At 37.9% G+C, this 19,559-nt stretch overlaps 1 protein-coding gene across 2 annotated transcripts in view; it reads right to left on the reverse strand.

Annotated features, from left to right (window-relative positions):
- Nucleotides 1-19,559, reverse strand: part of LAMA2 (laminin subunit alpha 2) — a 580,166-nt gene that overhangs the window by 329,716 nt on the left and 230,891 nt on the right. For both annotated transcript variants that reach the window (XR_012002712.1, XM_072764558.1), the window contains exons 6-9: nt 17,144-17,233; nt 15,463-15,580; nt 9,437-9,615; nt 4,616-4,715 (exon numbers count right to left, since the gene is read on the reverse strand). Coding sequence is in view for 1 of the 2 variants with exons in the window: in XM_072764558.1 (XP_072620659.1) it covers nt 4,616-4,715; nt 9,437-9,615; nt 15,463-15,580; nt 17,144-17,233 (487 nt within the window). In the remaining variant the exon portion in view is untranslated. The remainder of the gene's footprint in view (nt 1-4,615; nt 4,716-9,436; nt 9,616-15,462; nt 15,581-17,143; nt 17,234-19,559) is intronic.

Here is a 19,559-nt window from a genome sequence, read left to right on the forward strand (position 1 = left end):
TGCTAAGCCACCCGGGCTGCCCTAAAAAATTTAAATTTTAATTCATGTAATTATAAAAAAGAAAAGAAAAGAAAAGAAAAACCAAAACAAATACCACAGGTAAGAAGGAAGATTTCAATAATAAACAAAAAGAAAATAAGGTAAAGAGAATCTTAAAGATAATCAAAGATATCAAAAATGCACATATGATCAAAGATTACCACAAAAATGTCATAGTGTCAGTAGTTTCACAGTGTGTTCAAAACTTGAAACTCTTCCGGAGTGTCTAAAACATGGAGAGCTATGTAGTTTAGTGTATGAAGCTAGTAAAAACTTGGTATCAAAATCTAAGAAATATAACCCCTAATAAAAGTGATAATAGGGATCCCTGGGTGGTTCAGTGGTTGAGCATCTGCCTTTGGCTCAGGGCGTGATCCTGGAGTCCCGGGATCGGGATCGAGTCCCGCAGTGGGCTCCCCGCATGCAGCCTGCTTCTTCTCCCTTTGCCTGTGTCTCTGTGTCTCTCATGAGTAAATAAATGAAATCTTTAAAGAAGCTGTGATAACAGCTAACAAAATAACACTTATTTTATGCTAGGCATTATGCTTAGCACTATATACGACACATGGGTTAATTAGCTCAAAACCTCAACGTGAAGTAGACACTAGTATGTTTCCCTTTTTACAGATGAGGAAACTAAGCACAGAGACATTAATTTATTTGCCAAGACAGCACAGCTGGCAGATGTCCTAGCCAAAACCAATTTAGCGTATGAATTTAGATAAGAAGATTCTAAATATAATACACACCAAACTGAATCTTAAAGTACATTAAAAGGATCTTCCGTGATGACAAGAAGATTTTATTCTGATAATTTATTTTATTCTGATAATTTAAATATTGTTTAATATTAAGAAATTCACTTTTTATCATATTATATTCATAAGCCAAATGGAAAATAAATCTGAAAATTTCACTAAAGGTTGAAAAAGCAGTCCAAGAAATTAACATTTACTTCTCATGTTAAAATCCCCAGACATGGAGACTGGAAGTGTAGATGTATTACATACAACGGCCATGTCTGTCTTAACATTTATTAATGTTGTGTATAATGTTGTAATATTGTAAACTAGATGTCAAACGACCCCTCTTGGTCAGAACAATTGACAACACAGTATAAAGTTAGAGACAGACAGACAGACAGGATGGTTGTGCTGGTTTAAAATAAGGAAACTCCTTGAAGACCAGAAACCACAATTTTAAAAAAAGAGAGAAGAGATTCTAAAGAAATAAGCTAGCCCTTAACCGGTATCTTTCCTGGAGGTGATTGACTAACTAGACTAGAACACAGAGCACAGTTTTATGGATCAAAAGACAAATTTTAGGTATTACTCAAGCTAGGAGATCATACCAGAGATTATATATATTTAAGGATCCTGAAAGGATAAACTAGGAAATACACACGTACACGCACACACATACGCATGCATGCACACACACAAACATACACACACAATCATGGAACATACAAGCAAAGAAGAACCTAATGAGTTAGTTAGAAAAATCAAAACTCAAAATTAGGTTCATATTGGTAACAAAGGGTGCTACTAATAGATACAGAATATAAAATAAATATACTTAAGATCTTTAAAGAAAAAAATGTATTAAATATAGACCTATTTATTTATTTATTTAAGATTTTATTTATTTATTCATGAGAGACACAGAGAGAGAGGCAGAGACACAGGCAGAGGGAGAAGCAGGCTCCCTGTGGGGAGCCCGATGAGGGACTCCATCCCAGGACCCCGGGGTCACATCCTGAGCCAAAGGCAGATGCTCCACCACTGAGCCACCCAGGTGTCCCAATATAGATCGATTTAAAAGAGACTAGTGGAAAAACACAATACAGCTAGAAACTCCTTTTATAAAATATACCAAATAAATTCCACACTGATTGAAGAATTAAGTATCAAAAAATGAAATAATAAAAATTAAGAAAATGAACACATTTGTCTGATCTTGGGAAAGATAAGAGTTTTAGAATTCTAAAGGCATATAAGACATTCAACTAAAATATTCATATATAATAATCTTGGCATAATGTCTTTATTACAGCTAAAGAAGTTTTCTGAGTTGTATTGGCGATTACATAAAAATTTTTAAAGTTTCACATATAAAAACATCTGAACAATAGTGAGACACAAAATCTGGAAGGTTTATAACAAATATAAACATACGGTTGTTAAAAAAAAAACATACGGTTGTTGTTTTTGGTATTTAAAGAGCTCTTACAAATCTGTGAGGGGAAAACCCATCTTATACCAAAAGTAATCAGTTTTCTGATAATCACATTAATACCACAGAATACCGTTTCCCACTATCTGGTCACCCATACTTAGAAGTCTAAAGCATCGGACCATAACTTAGACTCTTCCCTAAGAAATCATCAAGCTAAACATGAAGATTAAAATGTATCATGGGAATGTGTCTGATTTTGTAACTCAGGTCTATACTGAGTAATATATATCTAATTATAATATTACAAATTTTGATCACTGCATTTCAATTTTAAAATTAGAAGAATTGGATCTCAAACTAAATATAACTGTACATTCTTTGAAAAGATAAAGATATAATTGATAGATATTGCCGAGTGGGTTGGAAGATCAGTGGAGAGTTTAGGGATGGTCTTTTTCCTAATTTGCATAAATTAGGATCTCAAAAGATGAGTCTGAATTTAATGGATAATGAAATAATGACTTAAAGGTTTTATTTAACATGATAAAGACACCACACATGAGAAAAATGTCTGAATAGAGAAGAAGGAGGAGGCGGTGTGAATGAAACATTTGTCTTTTAAGATGGAATCAGTTGGCAATATTTAATGGTGATGAAAGTACTAAAAATATTATTTAGATATTGTCTGGAAGATAAGTTTTTCCAGGACTTAACAGAAGAAATGGCTCAATGTGATTAAATTTGGAAATGAGATTGGGGGGAAGAATAAGTTGAAGAGGACACTATTGCTATTTATTTTATTCTCTTCGCTATTGTGAAAATTTTATTTTTATTATGTATGGTTTTCATAATGATTAAAAAACATTTATACATAAATGTCTTCACTAAAGCACTGCTTACAATAATCAAAATTAGAAACAATTTTAACAGCTATATAAAATTGAGTGGGTAAGGAAATTATGGTATATCCACATAATGATGTAAAATTCAGGTTGCTAAAACCAGATTTCAGAGAAACTCTCAATGGTTAGGGGAAAAACTCATTACGTGACGTTAACACAAACATGTTAATAAGAGTATTTATGACGGATTACTGCTGCATTGTATGCTTCTTTTTCTACTTTTCAATATTTTATCACTTTTTCAAAAGTAACATACTTCTTAAAAAAGTACAAAAAATAAAAAGTACAGAAAAACTTTAAAAGACATCACTGAAAAAAAAATGATTTAGCTGTTACTACAAAAAGATAACAGGCCATACAGTGAAAAACGACCTCAACAATTCACCATTTGAGATTTGAAATAATCGGAGTTTTAATCACTTAAGATTTAAGACTCTAGGGTTTGCGTTGATAATCTTAGAGTCTTATAAAGAAAGCAGGTAAACCGTGCCAAAGAAACACTGCCAGTGTCTCAACTGGAAAGGGACTGGAGGAAAAACCCTATCTTGTAGCCATGATTTATTTTAGACTTTCCTAAGAGAAGCAGCCTCTCTCAGCAATGTAAAGAAATGGTTTCAGATGTGTTCTAATGTTCTACTTAACTTTGGCAAGCAACTCTCCTGGAAGTCGCTCCTAACCATTTTACTTCAAGGAGTTATTTTGGCATTTGATTCTTCAATGTTTGGAGTTCATCGTGAATTTCCATCCTCAGAGAAAGTATTTGGCTCAAATAACTGTCAGTTTCTTTCCCTTCGTGAACTCATGACTAAGACCTATTTTTAGTCCTATATGTACACGTTTTGCTTTCTACACTATTGACTACATCTCCGTGTGTGTTATCTGTTCTCTCCTCCCACTGCAGCCCACACATCCCTCCGTGAATGCTGTCTTTTCATGCTAGAAACCATAGAAACTACGAAAAACAATTCAGAGACACCTGGGTGGTTCAGCGGTTGAGCATCTGCCTTTGGCTCAGGGCATGACCCCAGGTCCCAGGATCAAGTTCCACATAGGGTTCCCCGCAGGGAGCCTGCTTCTCCCTCCGCCTGTGTCTCTGCTCTCTCTGTGTGTCTCATGAATAAATACAATCTCAAAAAAATTTCAGTAGATAAGACATTAAAAATTATGTGCAGCATAGATTTCTGATTGACCAGAGACATATATGCATAGATACGTTAATATGCATATGTGAATATACATATATACGTATATAATGCACAATAAATTATTCAACTCTTTTTGCTTTTAAAGCATTATAATTAATTAATAGTAATTGATTTACAGGAAAATAACGATTGAGATGAATAAAACACTGTTTCCTGGAGGGAACATGGATAGATATAAGAATAAAATTATTAAGTGAATGGAATTTACTGCAAAATGTCACCCTAAAATAATCCTATCTGGCTTTTAGTTGTCCTTTCATCAAAACAACAGCTCCTGGCTATTGCTCTCACCTCGTCGAGCACGTTTTTCATCCTTCACACAGACTTCATTTAAGGAACCAACTGGATCACAATGGCATGGCTGGCATGGTCTTGGATAGCTTGGAGATACCTAACAAGCATATTAAAAGACTTTTAGTCAAATGTAATTAGAACATCAATATTTTTCAATTTGGCAAACTTGTAAGGACAAAATAAATTTAACAATGCATAGTAATAAATTATATTGAGAAAATATATAGGAAATTATCTTTAATACATATTCACAAATTCTAAAATCCTTTTCTTCTAAATAGATATGCAGATGTAAAGAAGGCCAACAAACTTCTATTTATTTGCTGCCTATATTCAGCAATTACCAGCATTTTGCCATAAAAGCTCCATCATTTTTCATTCTTTTTTGAAGTTTAAAGAAAATTGCAAAGTATTTTAATTCTTACACATTTCAGTATGCATCTTTTACAATCACAGTATCATTATAATGAACAAAAAATACTATTTACTTGATAGTCTCTAATATACATTCTCCAATAAAATCCTTTTGATTGTCTTTGTGTATTTGTGTGTTTCTTTACTTATAAGATCATTCAAAATTAGTGATTTCCCTCAAATTTATTTTTAGGAGGTTTTTTTCACGTTGATCCTGATGTGACTAATTAATTAGAAATTTATATTTGGTGCTGGGAAAAAAAGAATATATTAAGTATGTAAATTATTTTTTCTTTTTTTTGTATATTTTTTTTTATTGGAGTTTTATTTGCCAACACATAGTATAACACTCAATGCTCATACTGTCAAGGGCCCCCCTCTGTGCCCCTAAGTATGTAAATTAAACATTTGGCTTCCAGGAGAGGCAGCATCACCTGAGGGCAAACAATGTGGTCTCCACAATTAGGGAAATTAGCGAGTGCACATCTCTGGTGTGGCTGCTGACTGGCCATGTGGCCTCATGGAACTTACTTCCTCCTGATATGAGGATATCAATAACAACTATAGTGATGCTATTAAACTAGAATTAAAAGGAATAACATATAAGGGATCTCAGATATATTAAAAACAAACAACTAATTTTAATGTTAAAATATTTTAATTAACCAAACCTAGGCTGTGACAATATGCTGTGATCACAACAGTTGTTTTCCAGATGCAATAGGATAAGAAGAAAAAAAACCATTTGCTTAGGATATACCTAAATACTGTGCACAGGCTCTCCCTCTGGATATCTATCTCCCTCTACATATAAATAAATCTATTCATATAAATTACATATATTTCCCCCATAAAATACAGCCATATATATGTATATATGCTTAATTTATAAATGGAATCTTGTTTACTAATATAAAAGTGCTATAACTAGAGAGTTATTTACATGTCTGATAGACTATCAATCAACTATATTCACAGATGAGTTTTAAAATCATCGTTTAACATACATTTATTCATTCTCCATTATAAAGGAAGTACTGTGCACAGTACAGATGGGTAATGCCTGGTGTCTGCCTTAAAAAAGCTTACAGAAATAATAGGCTTGAAAGACATTGATTACATAGAATGTGCCAAGTGATAAAATAGACATAGAAACAGAGCATCAGGGCACAAAAGAGGAGGGAGTAATAACATAACACAATGAAATCAAGGTTTCACAGAAGAAGTGACATTTAGGCAGGAGCAGCAGCCTCTGAGCAGATATAGGAGCCGGGTTTGCCCTAGAAACAAACACCAAGACATGAAAACAAAAAAAACAAAAAAACAACAAAACAAAACAAAAAAACAAAAACAACCTTCTGTGGACCAAAGACAAAAAATTTCTTCTAAATAAGATCTTGGCTGTAATAAATATGATTTGTGATTCCAACGATGAGCTTGAGTAAATCAAAGCCAACTGATTCATTATCTCTCTTTGCAGTAATTGGGGAAATCTGCCCGACTGCTGACCAGGAATCCTTCTAACATGAGATCCTACAAATATATCAACTTTGCACAGGATTTTTAATTTTGTTAAAATAATTCAGATTCCTAATTAGTCCTCAGAATAAACACTGCATTATATATATATTTATGGATTCAGTAAATAAATCTCAAGTCAGATTTTAGGACGATAATTTTAAAGATATTGTAGAGATGTTATTTAGCTGAAAACTGAGCAAAGAAAATTTTCTTTCTATATCTTTATAAAAACGAAGTGGACTTCTGGGGCTCTTGGCTAGCTCTGTCGGTCAAGCGTCCAACTCTTAATTTCAGCTCAGGTCATGATCTCAGGGTCCTGCATAGGCTCCACGCTCAGCGGGGAGTCTGCTTCTCTCTCTCTCCCTCTGCTCCTTCCTCTGCTCATGTGCTCCCTCTCTCTCTCAAATAATCTTTAAAAGAAATGAAATGGACTGCTACTCAAATATTAGGCACTTGAGAGATCTGTTTTTTTACAGTTAGCATAATTATGTTTATAAATATTAAAACACCATAATCTAGGCTCTGAATCACTTAACTGATTTGTAATAAAAACATGAAGCTTCCAGGTTTGATAATGGCAGTGCCTTCTGTGGTCCAATGTACTCTCAGATAGCAATTATTAACTCTGGACAAAATACGAAAGTAAAATATTTAAGGGCTTGGGAAATTAATTAAAAGCAGATAGAACTTGGAAGAATCTTAAGTTTGAAAGAAAAAACTATACTAGCTGAGATCTATGTTCAGAGGTGGGGAGCATCAAATTCTACATGGCAAGACCTTTCAAATGCTTAACTGATCCCTTAATCATACGTCCAATCAGGAGACTCCGAGGAATCCAGTGGAGAGTAACAGCTGGAAAGTTCAACGACATGAGTAGAGTTTTCAGGTCTGCCTATCATAAGTACACAGACACTGGAGTCGTCAACCAAGTCAGCGAGATTAGACAACCACCTTGAGCTGTCTGTTAATCTCCCCTAACATGGCATAAAGCAAGCCTCTAAATAATCTAGTTTAACACTAATAAAACTAATAAAGGAACTTAGGTGTGGGATATAACATCAATATTTGAAAATTTTGATAATATTAAACCATTTTAAATTATTATTTTACTATGATACATAAAATACTGAGAATTAGCAAAAGACATGCAAGATCTCTGTACAGAAAACACTCCCGTGAATAAATAAGGAACATATAAATAAGTGGAGAGACAGAGTATATTCATTGATCACAACTCTCAATATTAGTTCTCTCCACATCTATATTTAGATTCTATACAACAGTCCCAACTAATATTTCTGTCGTTGACAAGGTCATTCTAAAATTTCTATGGGGATATAAAGAAACTATTATGTCCAAAACAATCTTCAAGAGGAAGAATAAAGTTAGTACACTTATATTTTTGAATTCTAGGCTTATTAAAGCTAAAGTGTGCTAAAGATAGTGTGCTCTTAATGCAAGGATGGACAAATAAATCCATGGGACAGATGGGGGCTCCAGAAATTCACCCACAGGAGTTGCCTTACATGATCAAGACCCATGATTTGCAACAAATGTCTCAAAGCAATTTAAAGGAGAAAAATAAGTACTTAAAAAAAAAGGTTCTGGAACAAGAAGTTAACCATGTAGATCTCAATCATTATTTTACGCCACACTCAAAGGTTTGCTTGAGATGGGTCATAGATCTAAAATCTAAAATCATAATGTTCCTAGAATTAAAAAAAAATACATTGGCTTGAAGGGAAACTTCACAAGACAATATACAGGAATAGACAATGAGCAGTTAAAATGAAAATTAAATCCAAAACGGGATCTGCTATAAATTTATAATAGAGGATCTGCAGTAACACCAAGCATTGATGGGAATGACTTAGCGATTGCCAAATACCCACTTGCCACACCTGCTGCACCCACTAGAATAGCTAATTTGAAAAGACAAATACAAATATTAGAAATGATATCAAAGAACCAGAACTCACATATTATTTGGTGAACATGTAAAATATTGTCACGAATTTGGCAAAATATTGGCAGTTGCTTATAAAGTCAGACATATAAATATCCCATAAAACAAGTACTCTATCCTTAGATATTTATGCAAGCAAGGTAAATAAAACATGGCCACACAAACACTTACATAAAATATAAGTCTTCCTGTGGTCATGTTTTATTTAATATAAGCAGTGTTTTGTAGGCGCTAACCACAAACTGAAAATGACACAAATATCCAGCAACAAAATGGATTAAAAACTGCAGTATGTTCATGTAAAGGAATAGTACTCAGTAATTTATTTTATTTCATTTATTTTATTTTATTTTATTTGAGAGAGAGAGAGAGAAAGAGAGAGAGTGCACAAGCAGAGAGAGCAGCAGAGGGAGAGGGAGAGGGAGAAGCAGACGCCCCGCTGAGCAGGTTGCCCAACACGGGGTTTGATCCCAGGACCCGGGATCCTGACCTGAGCTGAAGGCAGATGCTTGACTGACTGAGCCTCCCAGATGTCCCCTCAGTAATTTTTTTTTTTATTTTAAAGAACTATGGATGCACACACCATGGATAACTCTTTAAACGTTACACTGAGTGAAAGAAGGAAAAATGCATTTTATGATTTCGTTTTCATGAAATATACTAAGCGACAAAACGAATTTGAGTTTGCCACGGGGTGAGGACTGCCTGGAATGGCACAATGGAACTTTATAGAGAGACAGGAATGTTATACATCACATCCTCAAAGATTTATCCAGTTTCCATTTTGAAACATTCCTGGTCACCTCTTAGAATTTGCAAACTGTTTAGAGAATGTTTCAAAATTATTTTTCCATATCATACATCTCTGTAAGAAAAAGCCAAAAATAACGCTTCATGAAAGAAAAAGCATACTTTACCCCTTTGGGTCTGAAGAAACCATCAATGCATGTCTCACAGTTTATACCAGCAGTGTTTTGGGTGCAATTGATACACACACCCCCTCCAATGTACTTTCCATGTATATTTAAACTCAGATTTCTTCTGGCAACATTTTCATCATAATAGCATTCTTCAGCTTTCCCATGACAATTGCATGCTGCAGTAGGGAAAAATAAATTCATAAATATTAATTTTAGATTTCAGATATATTTAAAAATCATTTTCCGTTATATAATAGATTTCTTTATGAGAAATTATATTACATTAGTATATACACAAATAAAATCAGTACAAGAGTATCTAGTTGAAAAAATTAAAACCCATAAATTAAGCTATATCATATGAAATTGCCAATATTTGGCTGATTTTATCTTACAAAACTGAAATTTCCCTTGGTTCAACCTATAATTTCCTATTATGACAAACAATAAATTATTGAACTACGGCAGTGAATGCTTACTATCCAGGGAATCTGTGGTGGATAATCATCATATATGGGAATCTCAATGTTAGATCCTATGGGTAAAAAAAGGACACTTAGGACATAGTTCCTTTTTTGTGCTTTTGTGATAATAACTAAGACTTGGTTTTTTTTAATTGGCTATGTTTTCTGAGTGGTTTATATTTACTGCCACTGATTTTAATTCTCAAAATAGCTTTATGAGTTAGGGGCTCAGATTAACCGCTTTTCATCTCTCAGTGACCAAGACGAAGAGAAGTACAGTCATCACAGGAGGTAAGGGAATCAGTCTTGTCAACCCCACTCTGGGGCCAGGTCCTGAGACTCCAGGGCCAATCCCGGCCAGTCCCTCCAGGTTCCGTCCCATCAGAGACAGAAAGCCCATGAGAAGGGCCAAGGCTTCGGCCGGAATGAGAGCGGGTTGCTTAGAGGCTGAGCTCACAGCCTCGGCACCAGTGCTGGACACCCAGCAGCGGGCGGTGGGCGACATGGGGAACCTCTCAATTTCTCGAAGGCTCAGTTTCTGTAAACACGGAGAGGTCAATAGTACTCATCAGATGGGAACAGCTCAGAGCATTGAGAAAATGCAGGTGGAATCATTAGCATAACGCCTGGCAAAGGTGTTCTAACTGGGTTTTCCTCGCCCTCCTCCCTTGATCCTCCTGGTCCCCCTGCCCCCTTACCCACCCCCCCACTTCAACTCATGGCCCGTGGTGGGAGCTTGGAGCCGTGACAAAGTTGCTCCCCCAGGGAGAGTCAGGTAGGGCTTTGAAGAGATGGGTAGTCTTCTTCCAGGGGGGGCTAGGGAGCAGGGTGCACGGCATGGCGTCTCCGTCCAGAGACGCTGACTTTCCTAGATGTCGCGTGGAGAGGCAGGTGTGCGTGGACAGGGGCTCCGGTGTGGGGGGCGCAGCTGAGGCTCCCCCCAAAGGGAAACACATGCATGCTGTTCCGAACTCTCTCCAAGTTTTCCTAACAGTAGGCAGCACAGCTCTTCCCCCTCGGCATCTGTTCCCCTAAGGTACACGGGGACCTCTCCCATGGGGGTTCCTCAGCCCCCCAGTAACAGGCAGTTACGTGGTTTCCAGGTGTTTCTTGGGCTGACACTGAATGCGCAGTACCACGAGGTGGGCAGATGGTGGGTTCTAATGCCCAACCGCTTCCCATTTGCCACATGAGCGACTCTAGGGAGAACGTTTAAATCTCGGTGTCACTTCTGTGCCTCCCTCGTTGGGGGGGCATTGTGAGAATGCAAAATACGTGGGGCCATGAGACCAGTCGGCTGCGTGCACGGTAGCCACGCACTTGGTGGAGCTGCGCAACGGCCACTCCAGGCGCACCTGCCCCAAGGTTCTCCAGGCACCTGCTCCACCTTGAAGACGCTCCCTCTCAGGATGACAGGTCCCTCTCGCTCCGGGACACCTGCCCAACCTGTGGCCACAGCCTCACCACCATGGGGAGCATCAGCCTGGCTCGGGAGCACCAGGGGCTTGGTGGGTGAATGAACGATGAGCGTTGAGACACTGAAAAGAGTCCTTCCGTGGCTTTGAGTGGCTTTCCTTGATGAATGAAGCGTGATGACCTCTTGATAGGATTGTAAGTCTTTTCTTGAGAAACATGTGCATTCCTCTTGCCTCATTTTTAACCAGTTTATGGAATTCTTTCTTTCTGCTATGGAAGATACCTTGATATAGTGAGAATATTATCTCCTGATCACCTTTGTAGCCAATGCCCTCCCCAAACGGCTGACTTTGGTTGAGAATTGAGTATTCTCGCTATGCAGATGGAAAGTCTTCAAACTTTATCCCAGGGACCCTGCAGTCATAAATTTAAGTCACGGGCCTTACAAACAGTTTTATATCTTTAGGACAATAGACAGGAATTCTTTAAAATCCTGTTGTAAAAATATATTGTGAGAAACAGGCGAGATTTCTGCTTCCAGGGTCAAGTAGAGGGAAATAGAGAGGAATGCCAATTAATTCTCATGTTCTGCAGGTTTAGTATTAGAACCACGAGCTACTGTGGGTAAAACACCACCGCCTGGGCAGATCCGCTTTCGCACTGCATGCAGCGAGGGCCCTTGGCCTATAGCTCCTGCTGCTGGGTAAAGGCCCCCCCTCCCTCTAGCCTCAGAGGACACAGGCAGTCCCTACGCACAAGCAGAGGTTTTCACTCCACCATTGGCAGTTTGCTATTTCATGGAATGTCCCACACATGGGATGGCAACAGTCTTTAGTACAAGCTTAGCAAGGGAAGAAATATTCTTTGCTTTTTAAGAGTTATATCCTGCCTCAAGTAAGTCAGATTGATGAAAATCCAAATTAAACTCAAATGAATTAGTAGGTAATTGTTCATTTTCTAGAAGGATTTTTGTCATGTTACAGAAGGAGTAACATATTAAGGTGACTGGAACACAATTCAACTTGGAAAAGAACATTTTCAGGTAAGCTTTTAGGAATGCATACATTGCCAAAAGCATGATATTTATGCAAGGTTTTATGGTTTAAACTCCTATCTTTCATTTGTAGGTAAAAAAGAAAACATTTTTTTTTTCAATTTGGAAATAAACCCTCCCATCTGCCTCACGAGAAAAGATCATTGATTCAGAATTCCATTATTTAAAAAATGTACGTAATAACAACGGCAACCTCCTTTGGTGTTGCTTTGTCCAGCCCCCTCGCTCACAAATCTGATCTAGCCTTTTGGTTTCCTTGTGTAAACACAAATACACACGTGGAGAGTGGCAAAGGATATTGCAGATCCAGTAACGATAACCAAGTGATAGAAAGCAGAGGCAATAGGAAGCACGCCTGCCCTCGAATGCTACTCTCCCTTGTGAGCAGATCTTCCACCAAGGGAAGAGAAAGATAATCAAACATTAAAGAAGTGTGAGAACGGGATCCCTGGGTGGCGCAGTGGTTTGGCGCCTGCCTTTGGCCCAGGGCGCGATCCTGGAGACCTGGGATCGAATCCCACATCAGGCTCCCGGTGCATGGAGCCTGCTTCTCCCTCCGCCTGTGTCTCTGCCTCTCTCTCTCTCTCTGTGACTATCATTAAAAAAAAAAAAAAAAAAAAAAGAAGTGTGAGAACGTAAGTAGCATTTCACTTAAAGTCACTCTTAGGAACGAATGTCTACTCTCACTGGGAGAAGCTGTGCAGAACCTGAGGGATTGTGGGGAGGAGAGGGATGCGGGGACGTGAAGAAAACCAAAGGTGGGCCTCTGGATGCTCCTTCTCCCACAGTGGATGGTGGTAGCCCCTTCTGCAGCTATCACTCGGTGACAATGGGTGACTTCTAACAAAATATCCTCACAACCAGGCAGACACAAATCAAAAGGCAGAAGAAGGGGGCGCCTGGGTGGCTCACGGGGTTAAGTATCCGACTCTTGGTTTCGGCTCAGGTCATGAGGTCAGGCCCTGCATCAGGCTCCACACTCAACACAGAGTCTGCTTAGGATTCCCTCTCTCTCCCCATCTCCCTGCTCCTTTCCTTTCTCTAAAATAAATAAGTAGATCTTTTCTTGAAAAAAAAAAAAGGCAAAAGAGGTGAGTACAGAAAATGGAGAGACTCATGACATTGATAGTATATTCAGATTCTTAAATTCAAAAGAAAATATTTTGTGATTGGGAGATTTTATGATGAAAGTTTGCTATAATTCAATAGGTTTAAGGGCCTACTATGTCTGACATATGATACATAATCAAATCTTTTTAAATAAATATTTAAAAAGCCTGCTTTTTAAAGCCTGCTTTGGGGGCCATCTATACCGATGGGACTGAAAAAATGTAGCTAGGACTCTCTAAAATAGTGGCATTTGAATTCAACTGATTCGGGCTTCACGGCTAGTTTGAATTTACAGCTCAGCACAAGGCTTTGTATTTAGGTCTCGTGTTGGCCTGAGCAGATCTCCAGAAACATAGGTTTCTCTAGCATCCTTGTCACCATGTTGGGCCAGTTGACAGTAGAGAGCTACAAAGTCATCTGCTACACTTATTGGGTATTTCCTTCTGAAAAAAATGGACATATGGATTGTCTTCAACAGTGATAATATCCAAGTATTAAGAAGTGTTGGTTGACACATTTTTGCATAGCCAATTGTTTTACTATTTCTCATTACTGGCTTTTTTCTTGGTTGTAACTGTCCCATAATTCCTACAGCATAGATGCTAATGATTATCACTGGTGTCATCTCTTTTTATTTTTAAGATTTGTTTTAAATTTATTCATGAGAGACAGAGAGAGAGAGAGAGAGAGAGGCAGAGACGCAGGCAGTGAGAGAAACAGGCTCCATGCAGGGAGCGTGACGTGGGCCTCGATCCCGGGTCTCCAGGATCACACCCTGGGCTGAAGGCAGGCGCTCAACCACTGAGCCACCCAGGGATCCCCACTGGTGTCATTTTTAATATTAGTATCTTATACCGTGATTAATGAGAAACCATATTTTAAAATATTTATTATTACTATTAAAATATTCTTTTTCTACAAATTTGATTTCTTGCCTTCTCTGCTACCTTTTACTCTCATACTCTTCCCAGCTACAATGACCAAATACCTACCTTTAATAACTAATGAATCAGAGTATTTTTGTTTTGATTATTAGGTAACAATACTGCTCTAACTAGAAAGGTATAATCTCTCCTCTCTGTTTTTTTTTTTTTTTATTCATTTGCTAGATGATTGAGATACAAAAGCTGTTTACTGGGGGGATGGGGGAGCTACAAAGGGCAGAGGAATCTGGAGCTATACTGGTTTCAGAACCATTTTACAAACATATAAATGTATTTAGCACATTAGTCTCTCTACAGTGCAGGTTTTGCTGTGTGTTTGCATTTCTAGTAGAGTGTGCGTGTGTGCGCACATAGTGGACGCTTAAACAACATGGCCTAGAACTGCGCGGGTCTACTTACACACAGACTTTTTTCAATAAACATATTGGAGAGTTTTTTGGAGAATTTTGACAATTTAAACAACTTCCGGGTGAGCCACGCAGCCGAGGAATACCAAAGACATTAAGAAAAAGTTAGATATTATAAGACTACGGTCTATTGTACATTATATTTACATATATATAATGCATGTTAATTGTGCTATTGGTAAGGCTTCTGATCAATAGTAGACTACGAGTAATTAAGTTTCTGGAGAATCAGAAGTTGCACACAGAGTTCTGACTGTGTGTGGGGGGGTCGGCATCCCCAATCCGCACACCATTCGAGGTCAGCCGTGTGCATTTATATAATGCTACAAGCCTGAGATGTACTCTGATGACAGTAAGTGTACTTTTGTGAAAAGTACGATATTGGTGTGTTTTTATCTGTTTCTCATAATGTCCACAGAGTGGTAAAGTCTAGGTGTTTAGTAATATTTTCAAAGAATAATAATAAAAAACCTGAGTAAAACAGCAGGGGTCCAAGAGCCTAGCAGCTATTGCCTTGGATAAAATATACAAACTGGAACCTGCATGTACCTAAAATTACCACATGTTTACATTACCTGCACCCCAGAAAGGAAGAACCACACGTGTTGCTGAATTCTAAGGAACATACCTTCACATTCTGTTTTAGTCAGAAAAGTCCCAGCTCGCCAAGGTTTCTGATGGAATCCTGGACAGCACTGATCACAGCTATCACCACAGGTATTATGCTCACACTCACAGCGGGATTTCTAGTAAAAAGTTGGGGGCAAAGTAGAATTTTAGTATTTTTGGAACCCAGAAGATAAAAGGAAGAGAAGAGAAAACTTTGAGACCGTGTACCAAAATGGGATACTCCTGTCAATCCGGAAAGGAAGTACCAGCCTTGGGAATGAGTATATTTGATCAGCACAAGCTGTAAGGAGCTCCAGACTATGGGACGCCCGGGGGGCTCAGCATCGAGCTATCTGCCTTCGGCCCAGGGAGTGACCCTGGGGTCCTGGGATCGAGTTCCGCATCGGGCTCCCTGCATGGGGTCTGCTTCTCCCTCTGCCTGGGTCTCTCCCTCTCTCTGTGTCTCTCATAAATAAATGAAAATTAAAAAAAAAAAAAGGAGGTACAGACTGGTTCTGGAATCACTGGGCTCAGGTCTGGAAGAGAACATAGGCCCAGCTGAGAACAATCTTGAAGACTGAACTCTGGTCTCTGGTTCTTGAGATCTGCAGGTTTTCTGGTTTGGATGTGTCCACGTTAAGGCAAAGTACTGTTAAGATTTAGGGGTGTGGGAAGACGAAAATAGATTTGTAGACACTGAAGGCCAGAGGAAGAACAGGAATCTAATGTCCCAGGACTGACTCTCCTGTCTGGGTGAGCTCCAAGTGGAGTCCAATTTCACGGTGTGGAACTGGCCCTACAAGGCTGCCCCGGGGGCCCTCACAGCACGGGCACGCTGCCCATCAGTTCCCATGACAGACGACACCCACACCCTGCAGCACCACAGCCTTGAAAATATGCCAGGAAAATATGCCAGGGCTGCTGAACCTTCCGTAGGAAGTAACATTATGATGCATTCATCAGAAAACCAGCTTTGAGAGAAATACCATTTGTACTGCAGTTTTAGAAGAAAAAACATTTACACGTAAGTCACTATGCTCACTGATCTTGCTACTCAATGTTTCCTCCATATAATATACAACAGATGACTTCGTATTTTACCAGTTTGTTACTGAGAAAAATAGATATTCATTCATCCCCTTTTTAGGTTATGCTTTTTTAATACATTGGCATTAATGAAAAATTCAAGCCAAAAGCATTCTAGCATTTTCTGAGCTGGCGGTTTCGTCAGTCTCTAGAATGCTTTCTTCGGTCCCACTCTGCGTGGCCCCTGCCCTATCTCAGCGTCCTGTTCCACGGCCACTCATCTATCCCTCCACGGACAGTTTTCATTCGTTTGCATTAATTTTTTTGATGAAAACTTTTAAAAGAAATGGTCAGGTTGACTGATGGCAGGCATTCTCTTAAGCTAAATCATACAGCTGGCTGTCATCGCTAGAGAGGTTTCAAAATAGATAGACCAGTTTCGGAGCCTTTTTGGAAAAAAAAAAAAAACTAATCTGTTTTCTGATACTGTGATGGCTGACTTCAAAGTCTATCATCCTAACTGCCAGCTCTATTTCACCCTGGCACGGCTTCCTGTGACACCATCTAAGTGGGGACCTGACACCCATTCACAGCATCCCTATCGGCAAAGCGGCTCATGAGGCATTTGGCAGTTCAGAGTTTCATTTTGCTAAGCATCCTATAAATATACATACATTTGTCACTGGATCAAGTGGACAAGCCCTGGCATGACCATAGCAGATGCACATCCCTCCGACTGAAATATCCTTGACCGAGTAGTAATACTGCAAAAAGCAATCCAGAGAGAAATCCTGTTAAGATGACTGCAAGGTGTATGTAACAAAAGGAAACGTTCGCTTAAAAATGGTACTTTCTGCTTTTATCCTTAGTTTGAAGCACGAGGGAACAATTGAGGTCTCAAGGAAGCTATCAAGTAGCTCCCTGCACTGTGATCATTGCCCAGAGAGAGAATGTGGGGTTTTGAGAAATTTCCTTCCCATGGACATACGAAGTCTATGCTGGAGTATTTATTATCGAGAGCAAGTTGGTACAGCGGGGTGGGGGCGGTAGGGGAAATTAATTCTTCATAAAAGTTGTTTTGTATAGTTTTGTAAAAGACAACTTCCTTTATTGCCATTATAGGAAGCTCAGTGCTCATAAATCATATGCGGACTGTCTGATTTGATGGATTTGAAGAAGCTCAACATATTTAGAGGAAATCATGCTCATAACAAAGCATTTCTTAACCATTTCAAGAGGAAATAAAAAATAATGAACTGCAAGACTGATTTAACTTAATGTAAGGCTGAAACTACTACATACGTGGAACACTTGTTATTTTTTCATTATGCTAAAATGTCCATGTGATTACTTTCCTATTTGTAATTAATACAGGGCTATGTTTTTAATTATTTTAATATACCCAGCTATTTTTAAAGATAACTTGTGATTATAGCACTGGACTATTTAAAATGTTTAATTAATATGTATATAACATTTTGTAATTGTGAGAGTACATTATCTTATAGAATCCAAATAACCACCTCAGTGGTAGATCGTTCTATTATTGCAGTTATTCACATTAAAAAAAAAAAAACAGCAAGAGTAAGTAGGTGAATACAAATTTGCGTTCCCTAACTACAAATTCCCCTTCTCTATTTACTTCTTTTTCTGTTTTTGTTGTTTACATAGAGTACCTTTTACAATATTTTTTGTTACTTATCTTACTTGATATACCCAGACCTTGAACATGAAAAGAAACTTGCTAGAAGTTTACGTGATGTAAAAGTTTGCTTTTCACTAACTTCATCACTTAATAATATAGATATGAATAGGGATATTTGTTCAGAAAGCTGATGCAGTGCTTTTGTAGGTGCTTTTAAAACTAGGAAATTTGTTTAAATATAAACACATAATGCTTCACTTTTGAGTCATGAAGAGGAGCTGAAATTCAATATCCTATTTTTATATATTTAAATTTATATGTAATGCTTACCGAACTTGAGTACTTTCTAAAGGCTTATTTATATGTTGCATTTTACTCCACTATTTTAAAGGCTCATGTACAATGAAGTTATAAATAATAGATGTGTAACCCAACCCCCCTACTCTGCCTCCTGCAAAAGATGATAAAAGAAACATATTTATTTACATTGATTTTTTTTTCTCCATTATACTGTCGGAAAAGATTAAATTACACTTCAAAATTACTCAGCCTTCCTCAGAGTGTATTTTTAAGTCATGCCAAAGTCATAATTAAAAGTGATTTTTTAAACAAGTAACGAATCTAAACACTGCAGTAAAATAATGATTACTTCTGCATAAGATAACTTACAATATGCTGAAATGTAATGCAAGGTTAATTTATTTCAGGTTTGGAAAATGCAGGGCACTAAAACATCCAACATGTGTTGTATGAGGATAATCAAACTTTAAATGTTATTTTGGGGATGATGGAGTGCTTAGGTGCGGGTAAGTTAGGTAGTGAGAAGAAAATACATCCAAGGGGTATTCATGAACTGTGAAAAGTGCTGCCCTTTGATATTCAGCCTTCTGGTTCAGTCATTCGTAACTGGTGGCAGTAGTCAGGCCTTTTAGAGCTAAGTGCATCATTCTGGAACGAAGTGCTGTGTCTCACAATCCCACTTTCTCTCTACAATCCTATTTCCACCTTCACCTCTAGTCATAGAGTAGATAATCTATTAGCATGGATTTGTTTTATGGATTTATAGCTGAATTGGCAACAGTGTCTTGGTTGGGTAGCAGCCTATAAGGAGTGTGACACAAACCAATGACCCTGGTGAGTAATAAGTAGGAGGATAGGCAATTATCACTCATAGAAACCTGGACTGATCACATATATCATAATCCAAAAATTCTAGTTTAACACTGGAAAACAGTCCTTCTGTTAGCTCCTGTTTTCAAAAATCTATTAAAAAGGATGCCATCACCATTTTCCCCCATGATATTCTATTTATAAAGGACAATAAAACAGCATATACAGTTTTCCCCCACAGTAGCACTTTTTCAAACTATGCCTTGTGATTCATTAAATGAAACATACATTTATTTGAGTGGAAAAAATGGTCCACAGAACAGGAACCCTTACAT

Source organism: Vulpes vulpes, chromosome 1, assembly GCF_048418805.1.
Source record: "Vulpes vulpes isolate BD-2025 chromosome 1, VulVul3, whole genome shotgun sequence".
In the NCBI taxonomy this organism is placed as follows: domain Eukaryota; kingdom Metazoa; phylum Chordata; class Mammalia; order Carnivora; family Canidae; genus Vulpes; species Vulpes vulpes.